The 21,748-nt window shown below is 48.6% G+C and overlaps 1 protein-coding gene across 7 annotated transcripts in view; it reads right to left on the reverse strand.

Moving 5' to 3' along the window:
• Nucleotides 1-228: 228 nt before the first annotated feature.
• GATAD2A (GATA zinc finger domain containing 2A) overlaps nt 229-21,748 on the reverse strand; it is a 54,843-nt gene continuing 33,323 nt past the window's right edge. For 4 of the 7 annotated variants that reach the window (XM_030509236.1, XM_030509239.1, XM_030509238.1 and 1 more), the window contains 9 exons: nt 12,568-12,697; nt 11,965-12,096; nt 10,534-10,623; nt 8,612-8,743; nt 7,367-7,534; nt 6,404-6,683; nt 5,667-5,956; nt 4,636-4,819; nt 229-3,749 (listed from right to left, as the gene is read on the reverse strand). In XM_030509236.1, the coding sequence (XP_030365096.1) occupies nt 3,619-3,749; nt 4,636-4,819; nt 5,667-5,956; nt 6,404-6,683; nt 7,367-7,534; nt 8,612-8,743; nt 10,534-10,623; nt 11,965-12,096; nt 12,568-12,697 (1,537 nt within the window). In that variant the 3' untranslated portion in view covers nt 229-3,618. The remainder of the gene's footprint in view (nt 3,750-4,635; nt 4,820-5,666; nt 5,957-6,403; nt 6,684-7,366; nt 7,535-8,611; nt 8,744-10,533; nt 10,624-11,964; nt 12,097-12,567; nt 12,698-21,748) is intronic. The other 3 variants (XM_030509242.1, XM_032920358.1, XM_030509241.1) reach the window with 2 other exon arrangements.

Genomic DNA, 21,748 nt, shown 5'->3' on the forward strand with positions numbered 1-21,748 from the left:
TGTGATGAACACGAATCCCTGGAAGACAAAAAGCAACCGAGTCACCCTGTGTGTGAACTGGCAATGCCCAAGTCAGCTGCTGAGCATCAAAGGCTCAAGCAGGCCACGTGGTTCTGAGCGCAGGGCTGTCACTGTGCCACCCCTCAGCAAGCAAACTGACAGGAACTTAGGTTAGCAAATGAAACCAAATGAAGAAAAACCACACAGCTCCCAAAGTTGCAACACGGGTTTCAAATGAAAATCCGGGGTTTTATTTCACAAGTTGCTAAAATCTAAGTACAATAAGTCATTTTCATTATTACTGTATTATAAAATCTTGTCGTCGCAAGGTCTCCCAAGAAAGGTTATATGGCTTGCAAAGAACCAACGCTGCTCTAACCCTCTCCCCAGGAGAGGGGGGAAGCAAGCAGCATCCGAGCAATGTCAAACCAGCTCATGCAGCAGTTTGCAGCGAAGCAGTGGAGGGTTGGGAACACGGGACACGCCGGCTCTTCCAGCCGAGTGACGCCAGGGACAGGCCGGGGCTGCGGAGAGGCTCCTTCAGGCTCGTGTTTGGAGGGAGCTTGAAGTGAAATGGTCTTTGTCTCTTCCAGGAGAGGGCTGGTGAGGTGGCTTTGGGATGCTCTGCAGCAGAGCCAGTGAGAGCCCTTATGAAGGCAGGAATCCCAAACGGGACAGCAGGAGAAATAAAGCAAAGATCTGGTCTTCGAAGCGTGTCTAAACCCCCCCTCTCCTTCACAATTCCCAAACAATGGAACCTTTAGGGCATAACACCATTATGTGAATATTCTGATCGAGCTTTTCTATCTATTGGTTGGGTTTCGCAGTTGGGTTTTGGTTTTTTCAGATGGGGAGGAGGAGATCTGGAAAGACTCGGAAGTGTTTGAATGACATCTAAACCTAAAGCGGTACCTCGAGGAGCCCAGTCAACACCACTCAACTGAACCCACAGCTTTGACTACAAGGAAAGAAACAATTCTGGCATTTAACACATTTTTACCACTTCAATCTTTTCCTGGTGCATAACTTGGCAGAAACAGAGATGCAATAAATAGATCCTTTCACATTACCTGCACCACGGGTTAAAAACCATGTCAAAACAGCTTGAATCCCAACAGCCCAATATCCACGTTTGCTTTACAAAGCCTTCAAACGAATTCTACCCCAATACATCAAATAGTGTTTGTGGGGGTTTATTCGACATGAAACTGAACCAGATTGCTCCCTCAGAGCACAAGGTTTTGAAGTCAGTATGTGCAGCCTCATTTTCAGTTCCAAATCTTAAAATAGGAAGTTTTCTCCATTAGTTTAAGGCTTGGTTTGTATCTCCCCTCTTCAATGTATGTTAATGGATACTCACCTCTTAAATGGATATTCAAATTAAAATGTGTAAGGTGCTGGACTGAACTGGTGGGATCCAGGAAAGTTCTGACACAGCTTTTCAAACAGACAAGTTCGATACTTCTGCCCATCTTTCCAGTCCCCTTTTTCCCAGCTGAAGCTACTCCAACAGCAGAAAGCAAGAGTGAAGTTGTCCAGACTTCCCCCAAAGGCTTTTGGGGTTTAGTTTGAGAAGTTCAGCTTGTTCTTTTTAAGCAAATGCACTCTCCCAAGTGCTTTAACATGGCAGCAGCGCTGAGGTAACGCAGCAGCTTGTCAGAAGAGAGCAAAGGAAAGAACCAACCCCAACCCCCTCCTCCCAGGTGAGGAACTGAAACATTTTCCTACTATTTCAAAGGTGCAAAAAAATCACATGCACTCAAATCTCTTCTCTCCACATCTCCCGATCCAAAACACCTTGGAATGAAAAGGAAAAATCAAAACTTCAAACCAAATCCTCTCATCCCCATTTAGCTCTTCCTATACATGTGTCAAGCAAACAAAAAACAAAGTCAAATTGAAATTCCAGGGCTTTTTTTTTTTTTTTTATACAGCAACAAATACCATTTTGCAAAACTAGGTTTTCTACTCTACTGAACAGTTTCCGAAGTATCTAAATACTGATATTCACACAACAGAAGAGGGGTGAAAATGAACAGGTTTGCTCTTTCACTATGCAACAGTTAGATCTGAAGGGGGACATCCCTAAACAGTTCTTGGTTTCAAGTGAGATCTAACAGCAACTGCTAAGAAAATAGATTCAGCATAGACTGAATAGTAACCCCTCCCCCCTTTTCTTTTTATATATAGATATATAGATATATATATATAATTTTGCAAATAATTCTTATCAGCACTACTTCTAGCACTGATATGCAACATAAGTAGTAAGGCATGTATTTCTGCCACTTGAATTCAACTGGGATTTGGGAGAAGCACAGGGAAGAAGGAGGGAAGATGATGAGAAGGAAGAAAAAGAAATCGAACAAAACTGGACCTGATGGATTTGGGTTTAACCTGTGGAATCCCCAGAAAGGTATGAAAACCATGTAGAAACCTGTCCTTAAGGTTACCTAAAGCTCTAGCCAAACTGAAGTACTGAAGGGATGGACAGAGGAGCATGCTTGGAACGCCTGGAAGAACACAGCTTGAGAGGGATCAAGGTCCTGCCCCCAACATCCCAGCACGGGCTGGGAACGGCTTCTCCATGGGAATGGGCAGAGGAAGGAGCAGCTCCCGGCCCCCGGCTCCCCCCACTCGCCCTGGCTGATTGCAGCTTCTGGAATTCCTAGTCTTTATTATTTTTCTTTCTTTTTTTTTTTTTTCCACTTTTTTTTTTTCTTTTTTTTGAGTAAAATTGCTCAAAACAATAAACAACAACAACAAAAAATAACCCTCCGGAAAGAAAATAATCCCAAACAGTTCCGCTTTGAAGTCTCTGGGAACATCTGAAAGGCCCAACTGCTCTTCGCTGAATTAGAAAGACTGAACAAAAGGTGTTTGTCTATTGAGGAAATTAGATTTTTAGACTACCAACAGTTCAAAAAGTCTATTCAAAACAGAATCCAACAAAAGTGAGAGACTCCTGCGCTGCTTCCCACCGACCTGACAAGTTTTGGTGGCAGCCAGTCCCTTAGGAAAAGAAAAAACCAACCCAAAACCATACTCAAATGGAATTGGAGTTTGCACTTATTTATCATTAGCTCATCATCAGAAGATTTGGGAACATTATAATCTGTCGACTGCCTTCCTGGCTGGAGGCGGGGCAGGGAAGAAAAGCAAACATGAACTAAATGCATCTGCAAGACGGGGTTGAGATTCCTCTCTCCTTGAGCTGAGATCCTCAAACACCGTGTTCCTGGTGACTGGGTGGTTATGAGTAAAGAAACCGAAGGCAGAGAGTCGTCAAGTCCTCCTTTTGTGCTGGTGACAAAGGAATCCAAACTAAAGACAGAAAGCCAAAAAAACAGAGAGAGAGAATTCTTCCCCTTCCCTGACAGCCTTCATCATCAGTCAATGCTAAGAATCTGAGAACCAAATGAGCTCAAGTCTTTCCCACCCACGTGGTGTTGTTTTCTCATAGCAGGGACAGCAGCACTCGATGGGATGAGGAGTGGTCTTCTTGCATCCTATAAAGCCTGGGGCATATCCAGCTGGGATTAAAGCAGATTCCACTGTAATGTGGTATAAAAAGGATGGCAGAAACAGGAAAGTCTTCCTCTTGGGCATTCCTCTGCATTATTTCCACGTGGCGGACTGTGGGATGGACCGTGGGGGAATCATATCCAGGAGATATTCACGCTGGCGGTCTACTGCTGAGGAGGACTTGTGCACAGCTAAACTAGGGTTAACGAAAGGTAAAGCCCCACCTGATGAGACACAAAAGAGGAGAGAGAATAAGTGTCACAGCACGATACAAACATGAGAGAAACAGTGGCAAAACCATGCTGTTCATCCCCGTGAAATCATCACCTAAGCACAGAGCACTATTGGCCACAAAGGCCAGACACCTTCTGAAGATAAAAAGCTTCTAAAACAGGAGCAAGATTTTGTATCAGAAATGAAGATTTGAGCTCTCTGCAATTAAACTACATTTTAAATGCTAAATTAAGCTATCAGAAATAAAAAAAATGCAAAGAAATCCCTCCAATACTGGGCAAGAGAGTAGATCACAAGAGCTTGTTACTGCAGCATTTCCTTCCTGGAGATCCTAATTATCACTGAAGAAAACAAATGACTCGAGTTCTCAAGTCAGATTCTTTTATATATATAGAAAAAGAAGATCAGATTAGAATTTATAATTTCCATTTGTTCAAAGCAACAGCTTTAGTCACTGCAAACCCTGAGGCACGCTGGCAGCGTGTGCTGCAGCCTCACCTAGAGCAAAACCATCTGGTTACTGCGTGTTGCTTTCCCACCAGTCAAACCCAACTGAATTAAACTCTCAGAAATGAAGGACAGACTCCTGCAGCATGGCACTGGCTGCTCAGATGGCCTCAGTGATGAACTGTGGCATTACACCTATTTAGTCTCTTTATAAATGTGTGTTTTTACTCGGGAGCATCACCTCATTGCCCCTCTTGATGAGCCCCAAAATCAAGTGTCAACACCACAACTAAGAGCAAAGCCTCAGCACCATCAGGCTTTCATGCAGGAAGTGGCAAAGAGAAACCAGCCTTACCCAAAGAACTATGATTGTTGGAGAGAGTGCAGCTAGTAAGTACAAAGAGAAGAAGCTTTAGAGAAATAATCTACCTGTATTGATGGGAGTCTTCTTCCAGGCGGCAGCGCTGCCCTTGCTGACAGGTCTCTCAGCATGCTTACCTGGCCTACTCCCAAGTGCTGCTGCAGACGATGCATTCTGCAACTTGGGTGACTGGCTAAATGCATGCAACACTCCCCGGGGAGCTCCAGGACCTCGAGACATCTGGCTAGAAGTCTGGCAAGAGAGCAAAGAGTAAGACAGGCATTGCAGGTGGCTGGCTCTCAAGTACAATCACCCTGATGAACCTTTACAGCCCCTCTCTCCTCCCTTGGCTGCTTCTGCCAAGCCTGGACTATTATTTCTACTACCAAGCCTACTATAGCTTCGGGGCTGGAAACTTCCAAGACTTCTCTGCAGCAAGGTAAGAATCAGCCTTCTACTTCAGAAAGCACCTGTAAGGATGAGGAATTAGAATCAACTGCAAAGCAGCAGAAACTGGGCGGTGTGAGCACCTCTGTACACAGGCAACGTGTCCCTGTCCTACGTAACCAGTACCTTGATTATTTCAACTCTAATCAGCACTTAAGCACTTCCTCCAACCAAAAGGTGGCTTTACCAGGTGTGTGAGACCCAGGCTGTGTCATACATGGTTGCTACCATCACCTTAAAACTTCACAAGCAACACTGTGTGATCCTGGCTCAAGCCTTTTCCCCCCACCTCTACCTTAGGTCAATTGACTCTTACGTCTTTCCATTTGGTGCATCCTAAGACAAATGTGGAACAGACTTTGCAGGATGTGAGTTAAACACCCTCGATAATTCCAATGACTCTGCAGAAAAACACCACTCTCTTCTGTTCTTCAGGTACAGAGAATGTAAATGAAGTATCATGAACAAATCCCACTTTAACCAGCCTGGTTAAAGCAGGCACCTGGTTTTAAGCGTACGCTCACACACATGGCAGGGCTTAAAGAAAGCAAGGTCATGCTTCCATTTCATGCCTGTACACCAATGTGCATGGAGCCACAGGACTCTTGCCCCATCATCACCAAGATCTGGCTTCTGGCAGATGGATCCTCACCTGCTTGAGCGAGTGGTGCTGCACTATAGGGTCTGACTTGGTCTGTACAGGAGCTGAGGTCTGCTGCAGTATCCGCTGCTCGATCTCCTGCTCCTGCTGCAGTGCTTTTACGAAGGCAGCTTTCAGCCGGTTCGTGTGCTCAGCTTTCAAGGCCTTTTTCTGGTTGGATGTCATGCAGGTTTCACACATAATGATGCCGTTCTTCTCCTCCCTCCAGCGGCAGGTGAAGTCAGTCTTACACTGAGCACACATGTAGGGCTCACGAGATGATACAGCCACCGAAACTTTACCTGGAGAACACAACCAGCTTAGCTCAGCTCCAGCTGGGGCTTCTATGAAGCAACAATACTTGAGAAACCTCAACAATATTCCAGCTAAAAAAAGGCAAACCGCCCACCCTTAACTCCCCTTTTGCATTTACTAAACCTTGAAAGTCTTTGCTTGTGTGAGTGTGCGTGCAGGAATCCAGCAGATACTCCTTTAGACACTGATTCAAGGGTTTAGTGGTGGTGGACAAACAAGGGGCTGGCTGGAAGTGAACAGTTCTGGGGAGAACTGGACGCATTTGAGAGAAATCTTTACAATCAGTGTCTAGAATTTCTGTAGAATTTTAGAATTTCAAACCAAGTTTGGCAATTACTCGAGAAGGTGGATCTCAGATTTGACAGTGTGACAGTGCTGCTGCAATGGAAACATCCCCTCCTTGCCTTTGAGAAACATCTGGAACACCATCTCACCTTGAGTTTCCAGCAGATTCTGCACAACTTCTTCCAAGCCCACTAAGTAAATGAATTCGTTATTGGCTGCACTGGGCAGGAAGTTCATCTCGGGCGCAGGAGGTTTGGGAGGAGGGATCTCCAAGAGCGTCTTCTCCAGCTGCTTCCGCAAGGCGAGCTTGGCGGCGGCCTGCCGGCTGGCCGGGGACTCACCAGCATTCCCCATGGAAGCGGCGCTGCTTGGAGTAGCATTGGCCTGAGCGGATGTCACGGATGTACCTTTGATTGAAGTTGGTGAAGCCTGGGAGGAGGCACGGCACACGTTAGGGATCAGCACAGGTCACGGACACACAGTTCCAACCCCTGCCACGGGCAGGGACACCTTCCACTGGAGCAGGTTGCTCCAAGCCCCTGTGTCCAACCTGGCCTTGAACACTGCCAGGGATGGGGCAGCCACAGCTTCTCTGGGCACCCTGTGCCAGCGCCTCAGCACCCTCACAGGGAAGAGCTTCTGCCTCAGAGCTCATCTCAATCTCCCCCCTGGCAGTTTATTTACAGCACCAGTGGTAGATGTGAAGTTGCTACTCCAGTGTCTCTCAGGGTTTCAGACAGGAGCTCTGTTCACCAAAACACCCATTTACCCTTCTTAAGGAAGGAAAAAAGAAGATATTCTCATGGACAGCTTCATATTGAACCACCAAATGTGAAATGAGGCACAAAATTCAGTTCAATGAAATAGATATTTCTCCCCAAGACTCTGTAACGGTTTTCTTCATTCCTGTGTTCAGCATGTGAACAGAGCAAGGGGAAGGAGATGGGAAGGGGGAGGAGATGGGAAGGACACGGAGCAGGGGAGCTGTAGAAACAACCAGCCACCTCAGTTCAATGACAGCAGGCCCCACCAACCAGACACCGAGTAATGAGGAGGATTTAGCTCTTCCTCTGGGATGCCAGGCTGGGCACAGAACAGCCCATGGCACTCACCTGCGGGATGTTGACCAGCAGGCTGGTGTTGGGGACGTTGGCCACGCGGATCAGCCCCTGCTGGATGATTCTCTGCCCCTGAATCTGGACGCTGGGGACCGACGCGCGCGGCGCCAGCAGCAGCGGAGGCGGCCCCGTGCTGGAGTGCTGTCGGATGTTGTGGATTTGCTGGGAAGAGACAGAAATGGACTGATGCAATGGTGCCACGAGTGACGGGGAGGGTTAGAGAGTGGGAAGTCAGTGGTGGGAGTTGAAGGGGATGAGATGAGACAGTGGCAAAGGAGGCAGGGAATGGCAAGAGACATCCGTGGCAAAACGTGGTGAGTTTCTCTTTCCCTCTATCAAAAGGAAACAGGTAGAATGGAGCATGAGGAGATGCTTGTTTGTGAGGCCACCAGGTTACAGCAAACCAGCTATGCCAAAACAGTAATCTAAGTCTCCAAGTTAAACTTCTTTCAAAGTACATTATTGTTAAAGCTGTTTCATTTGAAAAGCATTAGGAAAGCTACTCCTCAGAACACGTTCTGCTTCATTATCAGACCAGAAAGTAAATGAAATACACCAAATCTCTACTTTACTGGTCACTGCTGGCTGTGCAACACACCAAAGCACACCTTGCACTGCAAAATAAATCCTCACTTAACAAGGAAATGCTTGTTCCCTGGTATCTCACAGAAGTCATCATTTCAGAAGAGCGTTTCGAATCGAACACTGCTTCAGTGCCACCACTGTTTGCTGTTAGAGGTGATAAAGACCCTGCAAAGCAGCACTCTCAGCCTCCCAGTCGACTATCTCATTTCAGCAGCTCTTACTCAATCACAAGACAGACACAATGAGGGAGTTTTTCCATTTGAAAAGGTGAAATTGAGATGACAGAAACAATCATGAGAGGGGAAAATGGAAGAAGGAGGGATTGGGTTTCATTTCCTCTGCTGCTGCTCCCCTAAAAAGCAGGTGAAGCTGGAAGCCTGTGAATTAACCCACAGCCAAGGGAAGCAGCAGTGCAGGCGAGGCAGCTTCCTGCATCACCACAGCACCTTCTCAGGCTTCACCAGAAGCGTATGGGACAGCAAAATACACAAGCCTGGAATGATGCAGGAACTTCCAGTGGCAACACATCTAACTCATATTAAGAAATCCCAGCAGGAACTTCACAGGTTCCCTCAGACGAGCAGAAAGATGACTGTTTTATTTCAGATGGACTAAGGAAAAGCCGAGTGGATCCACCACGAGGGAAGTACTTACCTGTGCTCCTCTGACAAGAGGTGGCATCACTATCTGCGTGTTCTGCTGAGTTCCTAGCTTTGAAGAAGTCTGCTGCCCTCCGCGGACCAAGGGAGGAGGAATAACAGTGCCTGGTATCCGTGTAGAAGAGGTCTGCAAAACAGAGGATAGTTTACTCTTACTGTTTTGCTCTGGGGTGTTCATACTCATGCTCTGTGCTGCTGCTTGCTGTGTTGATAAGGCAGGGTCTGAAATCTTATGGACGCGGTGGCAGTCTGGCTACACACCCGGGGCTTGCTCTCCCTCATCCTGCACAGAATCCAAAGGGTGAAGAGCAATCCTGGACAACGTGTTCACCCGCCCTCCCACCACTGGCGTTCAATAGCTCAAGGACTGTTGTACTGAGACACACCAAGAGGGACACCATAACCCGAGCGTGAGAGTGGGGGGGACACAGCGCAGCTCTCCTCTCTGGCTGATGGGATGGATGCAGCATCTCTCTTGAGCCCATGGAGAGACTGAAGGACAAGAGATGGATGGGCTGGCTTCAGCGCAGTCAGCGTCCAAGAGGCAAAAAGAAGTGTATTTCAGGGTGGAGGCAGTAAGAGAATGGGAATACAAACTGCTGTCTTCGAGGAGAAGCACGGGGCAGATAGGAGTTGGAGGTGTGGGCACGTGCATGTATGTGGGAAGGGAGAAAAGAGACAGGCTTCACACACCACTGACATCCCTGCAGACCAAGGAGCCTGAGGAGCACTCACTGCTCAGGAGCCACCACCCTCTCCATCCTACTCATGTGGCTTTACACATCTCACACCACTTCCCTCGCTCAGGCCCCACCCTGACCATCATCTGTGGATGAAGACTTCTAAAACCACTCAAGCTCCCACTTTTATGAGTTGCCACGTGTACACATACGTACATATTTAGGCATGTGGGAAGTTTTATCCCCTTGTTATGCCTTTTGAGTGAAGACCAAGGGTTAACTCAACTCCTACACACAGGAATTAGTAGAGTTTTTGTAGTCAAGCAAAAGCAGACAGAGGTTAATTTGCCCAAACACCACAAGTTAGACAGAGGCAGCTCCGTTCTGAATTCTGAGCCCCCAGCTCTCTGCTCTGTCCAACCGCAGTTTCACTGCCTGATCACTGAAGATGTAACTCGTGCTCCAGTTCCTCTGAAAGTGCTGTCTTCAGTGAAGGCAACTTGCCCCAAGGAAGAGATTACTCCAGCTGACAGATTGCTGTAGGTTTTGTGGCTGTTTCCTAACTGGATAGCAAATGTCCCCCTTCCCTCCAGTGGGGCGTTCCAGGGGATCTTCACATGAAGAGCTGCCTTTTCCCAAGTGAAAGCATTTTGTGCTGAAGCACTTTTGAAGTTGTTTCGAATTAGCCCACGGTAAATAACCAGAAATGGTTTCAATCCAAGAGCAAAACGAGACACTAGACTCAAGAGGCAGATTAGGCTGACAGATGTCAGTTGCCTCTCCTTCCTTATCTTCTTCCCCAAGGCTTTCCAACATTCCATTTAATTTCATCTGAATCAAGATCTCTCCTACCACCACGTGCCTTTCACCCACCAAGCCAAAAGTGAAGATCCTAGGATTCACTCAGCTCTTAGTTAAGCACACTGAGGGCACAATCACATCCTGAGGGTACGGCAACAGGCTGCCACAATACTTCTATGCCACAACTCCATGGCATCCTCTTCATGGATGTCTGGATGTAGAGTGGATCGGGATGATCGGCCACTGAGAAATAAGCTTCTGAGAGTTACCTCCCTGTGACACCACTTTCATCTCCCACCCCAGTCGTTCTTAGAAAGCTTAGAGTGGGGTTTTGGGAGTTCAAGCTGGCTCCAAGCCATTCATGTGCTGGGACTGTCCTGTGCGCCTCGTCCTCTGCTCCATGCCCTACGCCTGGCAGCCTGGCCCCCCCACTGACCTGGAGGGATGGCTTGCCAGCAGCAACACTCTGCGGTCCCCGCACCAAGGGCGGAGGGGTGGCCACAGCACTCCCAGAGGAACCAGCAGGCTGGAAGAGGAAAAACCAGAAAAGAAAGCAGACGAGTGTAAGGGTGAAAAGCAGGATTACAGAAGCTAAGGGAATAAAAGCGGTTTACCTCCTTGTGCCTCAGGAAGAGCATCTTCAGAGACGGGGGGTTCCCCCCCCCTCCCCATCCCTTTCCTCCTCCAAGCATCTCAACATGCACATTTAAATGAAGAAATTATTAGGTAAGTATAGATAAGATTAAACCAAGAAAATAAGAAAAAAAGTTTAGGAAAAAGACTTCAGATCTTAAGAAGTTTAGGATACGCCATTTCACCCTCATTAGTTCAACCATCCAGAGCTCATTGCTCAGTGTTCAGCAGCGAGTTGAGTGATCCAGGTACTTGCATCAGTTTTAATCCCATCTACTCAAGAGCTCATAAGTCTGGGAGAAAGACACCAACAAACCAACCCAAAGCAGCCAGGAGAGCTGTTGTTAACGTTCAGCCACACTGTGCAGTGCACTTACAGCTACACATCGCCCCCATCACAAACCCCAGCAAGGCAGCATCCCTCGCTGGGAAATGAAATGGTTTAGTTGCTATTGTTACAGGTACTTGAAGTTGAGCTGGTGCCTTGATGGCAGCACGTGGGGTGCTCGCACACCCCCTCGCCTCCCAACCTCCTCCAATCTCCCCTGCCACCCTGCACGGCACACGACTGCTCTGCCAAAAAGGGAGCCTTCTTTGCTGGGTTAGTGCCTGATGAGAACGATGTGTGGTTGTGTGAGATGAGGGGTGGGGAGAAGAAGAGGAGGAAAGGAAGGGAGCTCAGAGTGGGAGGACTGAACTGTCCCTTCCAGGGGGAGTTTTTGGATGATGGAAGTGTGCGGCTAACCCCAGAGACTCACTTCACCTGGAAGACCTGGAATCCAGACCTAGACTTCTGCCACGCAGCACAAAATCCAGCCCTCAGCTCCCAGAGCCTGGGGTTCACACTCTACCTGTCAGCACATTGGTTATGTGCAAGGATCTCCTCCACATGTCTTTCAACAATCTCTAAACGGCATTAAGGACTGCATGGAGCGTTTAATAAGTGGAAGAGTATCACATCCATAAACACATCTGGGTTTTAACATAAAGATCTTCAGCTTTTGAATACAGTTCATAGGAGAAACTGTCTTGTCTTTTGGTCTTGGCAAGACAAAAAGGAATGGTTCACAGGAGAAGCTACTCGAAACTTCATAAAGGTTTCATGAAAGGTGAGATATGCTTTATCTGAAAGGGCTCTTCTGTTCCATAGGTTCTAGCAACTACCCCAGTTACTTCATTCCCTCCCTCCCCATTTCAAAAGATGAGCTGTAAGCATCTGTAGGACGATAAATACCTTCTGGATAGTGGTCTCCTTCTGGATTTGACTTTGCCGTAGCTTTTTCAATAACACAAGTTTAGCTTCTTCTAACCGTAACTCTTCTTTTAGCTGTTTAATCATCCTCTCCCGCTCCTCTGGGCTGCTTTTCTGCAGGGCAAGAGAGGATGGGAAAGCAGGGAGGGGGAAGAGGGGAAGAGAGATACCATACAAGTTACAACAAGAATTTATAGCGCTGTAATTGGCATGCGTGGCTTAGTATCACTGCCATGCAATGCACGGACACAAATTGAGTATGGAGCAAAGACCCCAAGGGGAAAAGAAACAAAGTTTTTGAGTTGTTTTCACTAGCAAAACAAGGAAATGCAGTTCAAATAAAAACTCAAACAACAACTCTGTGTTGGGTTATGCGGAGTAAGGGACATTGCGTCCGCCAAAAAGCCAGTTTGGAAAAAGAAGGGCATCAGCCTTTAACAGCTCCAAGATTCCCCACTTGCAAATCCATCTTTAGGAAAGGATGGATCCACCGGAGCTGCGAGCACAGGCGCCTCTGCAGGAACCAGTGGTGTGGTTTCTTCTGGTTAGCTGACACACTAAGAGTGAGTCAAGGCAAGAACTCACCATGAGTGCCTCTGTGTTGGTCTCTTTTAATGCTATTTTGGTTAACCCATTCATCCTAGGGCTGGAAGGTTCATTGTCAGATAACACGATCACGTCCGGGGAGGGGACTCGCTTCTCTCTCTTTAGTTCACTGCAAATCAAGAGCAAAATACAGAGAATGGGTTAATAAAGCCAAGCAAACTACTACTTTATGCTGCATTTCCTAATGCTAATGTTTGGAAGTTGTGACTCTTTCCCACCCCAGTTACTGAATCTGAAGGAAACTCAACACAAAGCATTCACACTCACTCACTCACCTAAGTTTAGGTACTTTATGGCATTATCTTCTTCCTACACCAAAACAATTCTTTTCCCCTATTGAGAGCAGAAACCTGGAGCAGTCTCAACACCAATGGACACATCCATGCAACGCCACTGAAACCCACTGAACCACATCCAGGCTTATAATGATTTTAACCCTTTTTCTGCCTTTAACACTCAGTGTCTTGAGTGCTGGCTGCACCCTCCAGCTGAATTCCTGACAATAAATCACCTCTTGGCTTCACTGCTTATGGTTATCCCACGAGAAGAGAATCTTAAGCTCCGTGAACCAAACGGGACAGAGGTGACATGATGTGACAGCAGACGCCAGTGCCTCTCCTCCACTGCACAAGCCAGTACCTGTCAGATCACCTCAGCTATCAGGATTTGGGATTTCAAGCTGTGAAGCCAAAGGATTTCAGAGCAAGGCTTGCAGCATGGGAGGCTGAGAGGCTGAACAGGAACAGGGCAGCAAAGTCTTCTGCAGCACCCAGGAAACGGCAGCGCTTGAGAAAGGGCCGACAGCGAGGATTTGAGGAGAACACAACAAAAGTCATTGTTTTCTTCTGCTTTAAACCCAAAGCCAGAAGCAGGAGCAATAAGGTAGAGAGTGAGAGCCTTCTGTCTATTGTTGTATTAAGCAAACTGCAGAAAGAATTTGTCTCAAGAGAGACGAAGCAAATATTTCAGTGTGGTCTGTACTATCCTCAAGGAAGAGATGTGGCACATGAGCTTTGTCAGTTAAATACCAGGCAATTACTTCTTAGACTAAACAACAGTTTCTAGACTTAACTGATAGCCACATTTAGTAGGAATCCAATGATTAACAGAATTATTAGGGAAATTAATCATTAGGATCTTATTTAGTGACAAAGAGGCTATTCACACCAACTAATGGCACTACAAAGCTGTGTCCCCCGAGCAGCTTTATGAGACATGCACCTGCGGGGAAGGCAGCAGGGCAGATGGTGTTCTGGATACTACAAAACCAGCTCAGACACTGCAAACCCCAGCTTTTAAAATACAATTTCCACGTTAGTAGAACAATAAAGACCAAAGTAGAGGAGTGTCCTCTAGAGGGCACAGCGAGTCAGGGAACTCCAGTCATTGCAACTCCCACGTTGTTTCAACACGAACGGCGGCACACGTGAAGCATTCCCAGCTTTTTCCTGTACCTGAACCGGCTCAGGTCGCTCTCAGCAGGGCTGGGCCAGGCTCCCCCTGGCCCGCTGAGCTGCTCCCGGCAGTGGTGAGCACGGACGGGCTGAGCTCGGGGCTGCTGAGCCCTCTCCAGATGGCAACTGGCGCAGCCACGCACGAAGGAGCGACACGCCAGGGGAGCCGGGCAGGTGCTGGCGGCTCCTCCGCAGGCTTTGAGCTTAAACCCCTCACGAAGAGCAGGGACAGCTGCTGAGGAGCTGCGGGTCACACAGGCAGCACCGGAGCAGGCGAGGATCGCACCTCGGACCAGCCCGCTGCCGGCACAAGGGCTCTTCTGGCCAGCTCCACCCTCGAACCAGCCCGCACGGGAAGGAAGCTGTGAAGAGCTCCGGGATCAACACGTTACGACCCCGAACCCGGGGTGCAGGTTCAGCCGCCTCGGCCGTGCTCCGCAGGGACGTTGGTGGAAGCCGGGAGCTGCCAACGGGGCCTCGCTGGAGCCTCCGCCGCGGCCGAGCTCCGGCCCTGCGCCAGCCGGGACCCGGTTCAGATGGCGGCACCGAGCGGGGGGTCATGTGACCCACCGGGCACGTGACCCGCCACCGAAAACCATGGCAACGGCCGGTTGCAGCCGGCGCGGCCCCGGCCTTCATCTTGTGCGGTGAGGCCGGGCCTAGGCACCGGCCCCGCGAACGGAGCCGGGCCCCCGCGCCAAGGGGCAACGCGAGAAATGGGGGGAAAAGGCAGAGAAAAGCAGCCCCAAGAGTCCCCGTCCCGCCCCACGGAGTCCTCCTGGGTCAGTTCCCCCCTGGATGAGGAAGGCCAAGCTGAAGGATGCTGCCGGCCGAGCCCCGGCTTCCCTGGCATAGCACGAGGAAGGAAATGGTAACCCCGGACTAGCTCGATGGAACGTGCTGGTGGCAGCGACGGGATCGCAGCAGCTCATCAGCAACATGAACAGTCCTGATCCTTGAGGAAACACACCGGAATTAGGGCACCGGAGCTGGTGCAGGGCCTGGAGCACAAGTGTGATGAGGAACGGCTGAGGGACCTGGGGGGTTTAGTCTGGAGAAGAGAAGGCTCAGGGGGGACCTTCTCGCTCTCTGCAACTGCCTGACAGGAGGATGGAGCCAGGAGGGGGCTGGTCTCTGCTCCCAAGCAACAAGGGATGGGACAAGAGGAAACGGCCTCAAGCTGCACCAGGGGAGGTTTAGATGGAGCTGAGGAACAATTCCTTCCCCAGAGGGTGCTCAGGCATTGGAACAGGCTGCCCAGGGCAGGGCTGGAGTCACCGTCCCTGCAAGTGTTCACACCCCGTGTAGCCGAGGCCCTCAGTGCCGTGGGTTAGTGGTGGCCTTGGCAGCGCTGGGGACGGTTGGACTGGATGAGCTTGAAGGGCTTTTCCAACCCAGTTGATTCTAAAGGGACAAGGAGCCAGGATGGACACCTCTACAACTTCTCTGTTTTCCAATATACATGATGCTATTCCTGACAGGTCCATTATAAGATGCTCACCTAGTGAAAGCTGCACAAGCAACCACTACATTCAGAGTTTGAAACACGGGCATCTCCACAAAGACATTAGTCATGTCTATTTAGGACCATCTCCACACTGACTCTGAGTCTGTTGACGTGCGACCTCACAGGGGAAAACCCTTCCTGAAGGGGGGAGATGCTCTGCAGTCCTTAAGGCAACACACTGATCACAGCAAACGAGCCTACTCAGTGTTCCAGGATTTCTCTCCTCATCAGCACCGCACATGGAATGAGGTGGCACAAGACTGAACTCCACGAGTGTTAAGACCAGAACTCTGCCTTCAGAACCGAGTTTGCTTTACTCTTTTGTGAGCCTCTGTGTCAAGCAGAACAATTCAAAGCAGATGTTTCAAAAGAAGAAAGACAATGGAAATATCACCACTTGCAGAAAAATACTGCCACCAGCAGCTCCTCATGTGGGGATGTGCCCCGCTCCTGTGACCCTTCTCCTCCGAAGCCATCGGACAGATCCTTCAGCTAAATAAAGACATAGCTCTATTATTCTCCCTTCAGCTTCCCAAAGTGTCGCTGTCTCAATGGCTTGGACTCGGTGCTGGAAGATGAAAGCGGAGCTGCGGCCCAGCTCCCTACACCCATGTAAGCATTCACGGCACTAACGCAGCACCTAACGGAGCCAAGCTGGTGTGAGGAATCAAGCTCAGGGGTGCACTCAGCTGTTCTAACAGATTCCCCTTCCTGCAGGATGGAAGTTCCAATGAAGTACAAAAGTACAACCAAGGAGGACGAAGCTTAAACTTAACAGTAGTAAGAGAAAGAGACACCCAGGAACTACTGGCTCTGGTGAGGGTTTCACTAAAGGGGGCTCGTGCTGCAGCTTCAGGAGCTTCAGGATGTTAACAGAAGAGCTCCTGTATCTCAACAAACAGCCTTTGCATTCCTCATACTGCTCCAGAGGCATTACACAGAGAATGAGCTTCATTCACAGAGCAGATCCTGCCCGTGCTCCAAAATGCCCTTTCGATCGCTCTTCCAAATAAAAGAGAGACAAGGATAAAATCAATGTGCTGCTCACTTGGTTGGAGTTACAGAACTACTGACCCGAAATGTGCCATGCCCCAGAGCAGAGCAGGAGACCTCCCCAGCCTCATCCTGCTGATCCCAACACATCCCACCATCCGCAGGTAACCGAGGGAAGCGCCACAACTGCTTCAGGCTAAAGCTTCATCTGCATTAGCAAATATGCAACAGTTTTGCCTCAGTCCATTCAACAAGTCTCATCCAAAAATACTTGGCAAGGAAGGAAGACAAACAAGGAAAGAAAGAGCAAAGCAGTGGGGATTTTTCTTTTCTTCCCCCTGGAGATGTTTTATCTCCATGAATCAAAGAAGCTGCAATGGATCTAGTGACTGTGGTGTGAAACTGAAGCAAACAAACTCCATCCCTTCCTCTGAACCGAAGGGAGGATACTGGACTCCAACAATGTCTGTCTGCATTTCAAATAAACCACTAAAACTGCCCAAGAAACTTTGGCATCAATTTTGTCACAATATCCTTTAGCACAACACGTGCCAGGAGGCGCAGACACAACGCAGATAAGCTGCAGAGATCCAAAGCACGGGGCTGTGCCTTATTTCCAGGCTTCCTAATGGAAAGAGAGGAGTTTACTGCTCCTCTCTGGCTCTGCCATGAACACCGCTCCCAGTAAATCCCAGTAAAGCAGAGAGCTTGGTCAGCAGCACCAGCTGCATCCCCCCATGCTTCAGAACACGTTGGAGCTTCCCAGTCACATCCCTTCATTTAGGAAGTGTTCAATGTGACTTGGTCAGATGAAACAAAACCAAACCCACTCCAAATCCTGAAATCCTTCAGAGCTCCAACGTTTAGCGGCCAAACCCCAACCTGAAAACCCAGAGCGCAGCCACCGGGCCAACTTCCATCCAACAACTTCTAACCAATGTTACTCCTCACTATCCCGTGTAACAGGAAGAGAACGTGACGGTTCTGAGCTTCCAGAGCAGTGCAACATGTCACAGACACAAATCGGAACCACCAAGACGTAAAGTTAAAGGAACTAAGGAGTTCAGAGAGGTTATTTGTCTGAGAGCACTAACTACAGTGATGCCTTCGAGCTCCGCACCCGCCTCATGGAAGCAGCAGCTCACACGTAGCTTCTAGAAGCAAGATCTTCAAGCGGGGGGGTCTATTTGATAGTTGAGCATCCCAGAAATCAGGAGACAATAGATGGGCACAAGCAGCTCTTGTGGAAAACAACCCCAGCACATCACATGCAGGCTTCTTAGCTTGCCCAGGCTTCGTTTCTGGTTATCGGCCAGCCCTGAACTGGTTTTGGTCAAGGCACAGTTAATACAGATTCCATAAGTTCACGTGCTGATGTCCCACTCTCGGCAAATAGAGAAACGTAAGAAGAACTGCAAGATGTTCAACTGCCTAAAAACCAGTTGGCTCCACAGGACATGTTCATCCCAGGATTGCTATCAAGACAAAGCAAGAACTGGGAATAACAGATAGAAGCCAATTCTTGTATCTGTGTTCTATTAACAGTGCCACCCTCACCACTGCCATCCTGCTTGTGTGCTGTGACACCACCATGTCCTCACTCTCTCCTTGCACACTGAGAAGCCTCCTTGTTTAGAATCCTGAAGGGAAACACATGTTGAGGTTATCTATTCAGGGAGTTACTGTAATTCCAAGGATTTAAGATAGCACAGCACAACAACCAAGCACAACACAGCTGCTCACGGGGTCAAGCAGTAGCCTTGCCCGGAAACCCCTCACACCTCTATGAGCAAAGCTTTCCTACAGTTGGGATAAGAGTGCACTGCTCCTGAGGGATCCCAGTGCTCCAGAAGAGAGGATAATTTGTCCTCGCAGACCTGTCTGAGCACAGCAGCTCCCATCCAGAGCCAGTTGCACAGCCGTGTCCGGAAGGATTGCTCCTGGTCTCTGCCAAACCTCACCGAGTACACCAGCAATCCTGAGCTGAACTAGTCCAGTGGATGCAACGTGTTCACACCGGATGGGTCAGGAAATAGTACTAGGAAAAAAGCCTTGGAAAAGGGTCAGAATCCATACTGAAGGTGAAGGGAGCTGTGCCTGGAGTACCGGAATGCAGCAATGTGCAGCAGGCAGCGTGATCCAGAAACGGCTCCAGAAGGAAGCCCCATCCTCAGCGGGAAACAATGGATGCTCAAATGTGGTGGGAAGCTCATGCAATGAAGGGGAAGGAAAGAACAGAGAGATGAAGAACAGAGGACAGGGAAAGCAGAGCTTGAAAGCACAAGAAGACATCAGGATTTGACCAGGTTTGACAAATGCTCTTTCCCTCCAGCACCCACAGTGCTGTAAATCAGAGTATTCCCAAGCAAAGCCTTTTCCATGGTGCTGTTTCACCACCCCACTGCAAACCAGACACGTCCTTCCCCCCATTCCATCTCTGCAGTAGGTCCAGGGTAATTACACCCCAGTGGAGCGAGCTCCCATCCCAGCGCTGCACAATGCCAGGCAGAGGAGCAAGAGTTTGGTTTGGCCTTGTGTGACCTCTCATCAAAGCCTTCTACCACTACAGACTTCCTTCTGTTTCTTCTGGCATCAGAAAACGTGCTCAAACCAGACCCTGGTTTTAAATTTAACTTTAAGGTTTAGGGGGGGAGGGGAGGAAAGAAAATAAAATGAGAGAAATGTATTTTGAAGTTTAAGGCAGAAATATTGCCAGCTTTGTACTTCAGATCTTGAAACCCTCAACTGATTTCGGGATGAGAATCCATTCAGTCAGTGGGCTTTACGTCAGCTAACTGCGATTGCTGCTGGCCCTCTTTTCCAAGGAAAATATTATGTTTTCAGTTCTAGAAGCATTAAGGAAGTTTAAAAGTCAAACACAACACTAAGCAGGAGTCCTACCCAAGAAGTCTGTAGCACTTTGGTCCTTTTAAGCAACAGCTCTTTGTTCATCAGCTCAGAAAATCAGCTCGGCTGCTTTAAAGAGCCAAGTGCTTGTGAGGCTCCGAGCCACATTCCTCTGCAGATCAAAGGTCTGGAAAGGTAAGTCCCACAAAACAACCAAAAAATCCTGATGAAATGAAGATCCACCTTCCCTACAAATGCCAACTGTACATATGCAAGAGCGCAGCCTCAGCCAGAGACAAGCTTCCTCTGTATCACAGGCATCTCCAGGCTCAGATCGCGTTCGCTTGGAGGCATTTGCATCCCGAGGCTGGTCAGCTGCTCAGAGCCACGCATGGACCACGGCACTGCCACGATGCAGGAGCAGAGCTCCAGAGCCTGGGAAGCTGCTCCCTGAAGTTTGCAGAATCACTCGGGCTCATTCCTGTCACTGGAGATGACTCAGGGTTTAATTCCTCTCTATTAAGGATTTTATAGAGACAGGCCTTACGAAAGGAGTTCCAGCTTACAAACAGCATCCAAAGCTTCTCCTTGTGAAATTCCTAATTGTATTTACCACGATTAACATCAGTGGGCTTGGGATCAGGCTGCAAGTGGAGTTTTTGTCTGGGGAAGCCTCTTGCACCTCCTTGCCGAAACTGAATACAACACTATCCTGTTACCACCTGAAACAGGAACACTGCACGGAGAGAGGATGCTCTCCCATCTCATGGAAACAGGAGTTACTGTTCCAGCCACTCTCGGGGAAGTTGGAAGGGTGCAGCCCCTTGTTCATCATCACCCTGTCTGCACGTCTGGCAAGGGAGACAGACACCAACAGAGCAGAAACACTGGCACCCATTTCAAAGATAGGCTAAATTCACAGAGAGCACAAGCGTGTGGGGGCAAGCACTGCAACCAGAGGGGGAGAATCCCTGATTCTAATGTATTCACCTTTTGGTATGAGCAATCTTTGTAGATATTCCTCATCAAACCAGCCTGCATACCTGGGTTCATTCGGGTGGTGATGTGCCAAGAGACACCTCCAGAGAGTCACTCCCTGTCAGCACAATACAACTGCTTGCCATGGAATCACCCATCACCCCAATAACTGCTTCTGTGCAAGACACAAGCTCCTCCTAAACAGCAAATTGAGCAACGTGTGTGATTGTGCCTTTGGCAGAAGGTTGAGGGACCTAAACCCTCAAGCCCTCACCTTCCCTCGATCCCACTGATGGAGGAGGGCTTGTCTTACAGGTACTGAAGCAGCGATCAGGCTCTTGCAAGGCATTTCTCTTAGAAAAGCATCAGAAGTTTGGGGAAGTTCACAGACAAAATGCCCATTAAACATCAAAGATGCCCATTTTCTTCACAGCACCCATAAGCACCCTCCTCCCAGTAATTCCTGTGATAAGGATCTGGTGTTTGCAACTCCTCCTCTCCAACCTGCTCTGCTCCAACACCCAACATCCCAGTGAGCAGGGGTTTCTCTGAGAGCAGAGGCAGGTCTCAGCTCTCAGGAATCACCACCCCAGCAGCAGAACCAGGAATAAATGAGGCTTTGAGATTTCCTGCTCAATGTATTGGATCTTACTGCACTGGAAAGACAAAAGCAAGCCCTCAAAGGGCTCACAGCAGGGCCACAAACTTCTTGATGGAATTTTTTATGCTGGTACAGCCAGGTTCTGAGTTAGAAATATGGCAGAAGATTTGGAATCTGGCTTTAAAGTGATGCCTGTAAATCTGTATGTCAGAACCCCTCAACTCACATGTGTCTCTCGTACACAAGCATAAGGAACTTTGAATTGGTGCTTTCAGATGGAAAAATCCAGGCATCTCAAGGAGGCTGGACTTTCAAAGGAGAACTTGTCCTCCAGAGAACTGCTGCAGCCAGGTGCTGGCTTTTCATAACACTTCTAGTGTCAAAATCCACAACTTCCTTCAAAAAGATACTCAGATGTATCCCCACATCCTGCTCCGTCAGGAAGAATCGAGTTGCAATTACAACTCCTCTGTTTAGACAATTACAACCTATTACTTTCCCTTTATCAGAGCTCAGTTCAAAACACCCAAACCACTCTTGCTCACATAAATCTCAATCAGTAGCTCAAAGAGCATCCTCTTAGTAACGTGTACAGTTTTCTATTCAAGACTGTGTTTCTTTACTCAGCTGCTCATCACAGCTGTCAAAGCCTGGGGAGGAGAAACCAGCGAGGAAGTTCCAGGAGTAGCTGTTGGATCTCATGTGAAGAGCCAGAGCTGCAACACACGCATGGAATTGTAATCCTCTCCACCTCTAAGATGCAAAGAACTTCCTCCTTGT

Source organism: Strigops habroptila, chromosome 20 (genome assembly GCF_004027225.2).
Source record: "Strigops habroptila isolate Jane chromosome 20, bStrHab1.2.pri, whole genome shotgun sequence".
Classification (NCBI taxonomy): domain Eukaryota; kingdom Metazoa; phylum Chordata; class Aves; order Psittaciformes; family Psittacidae; genus Strigops; species Strigops habroptila.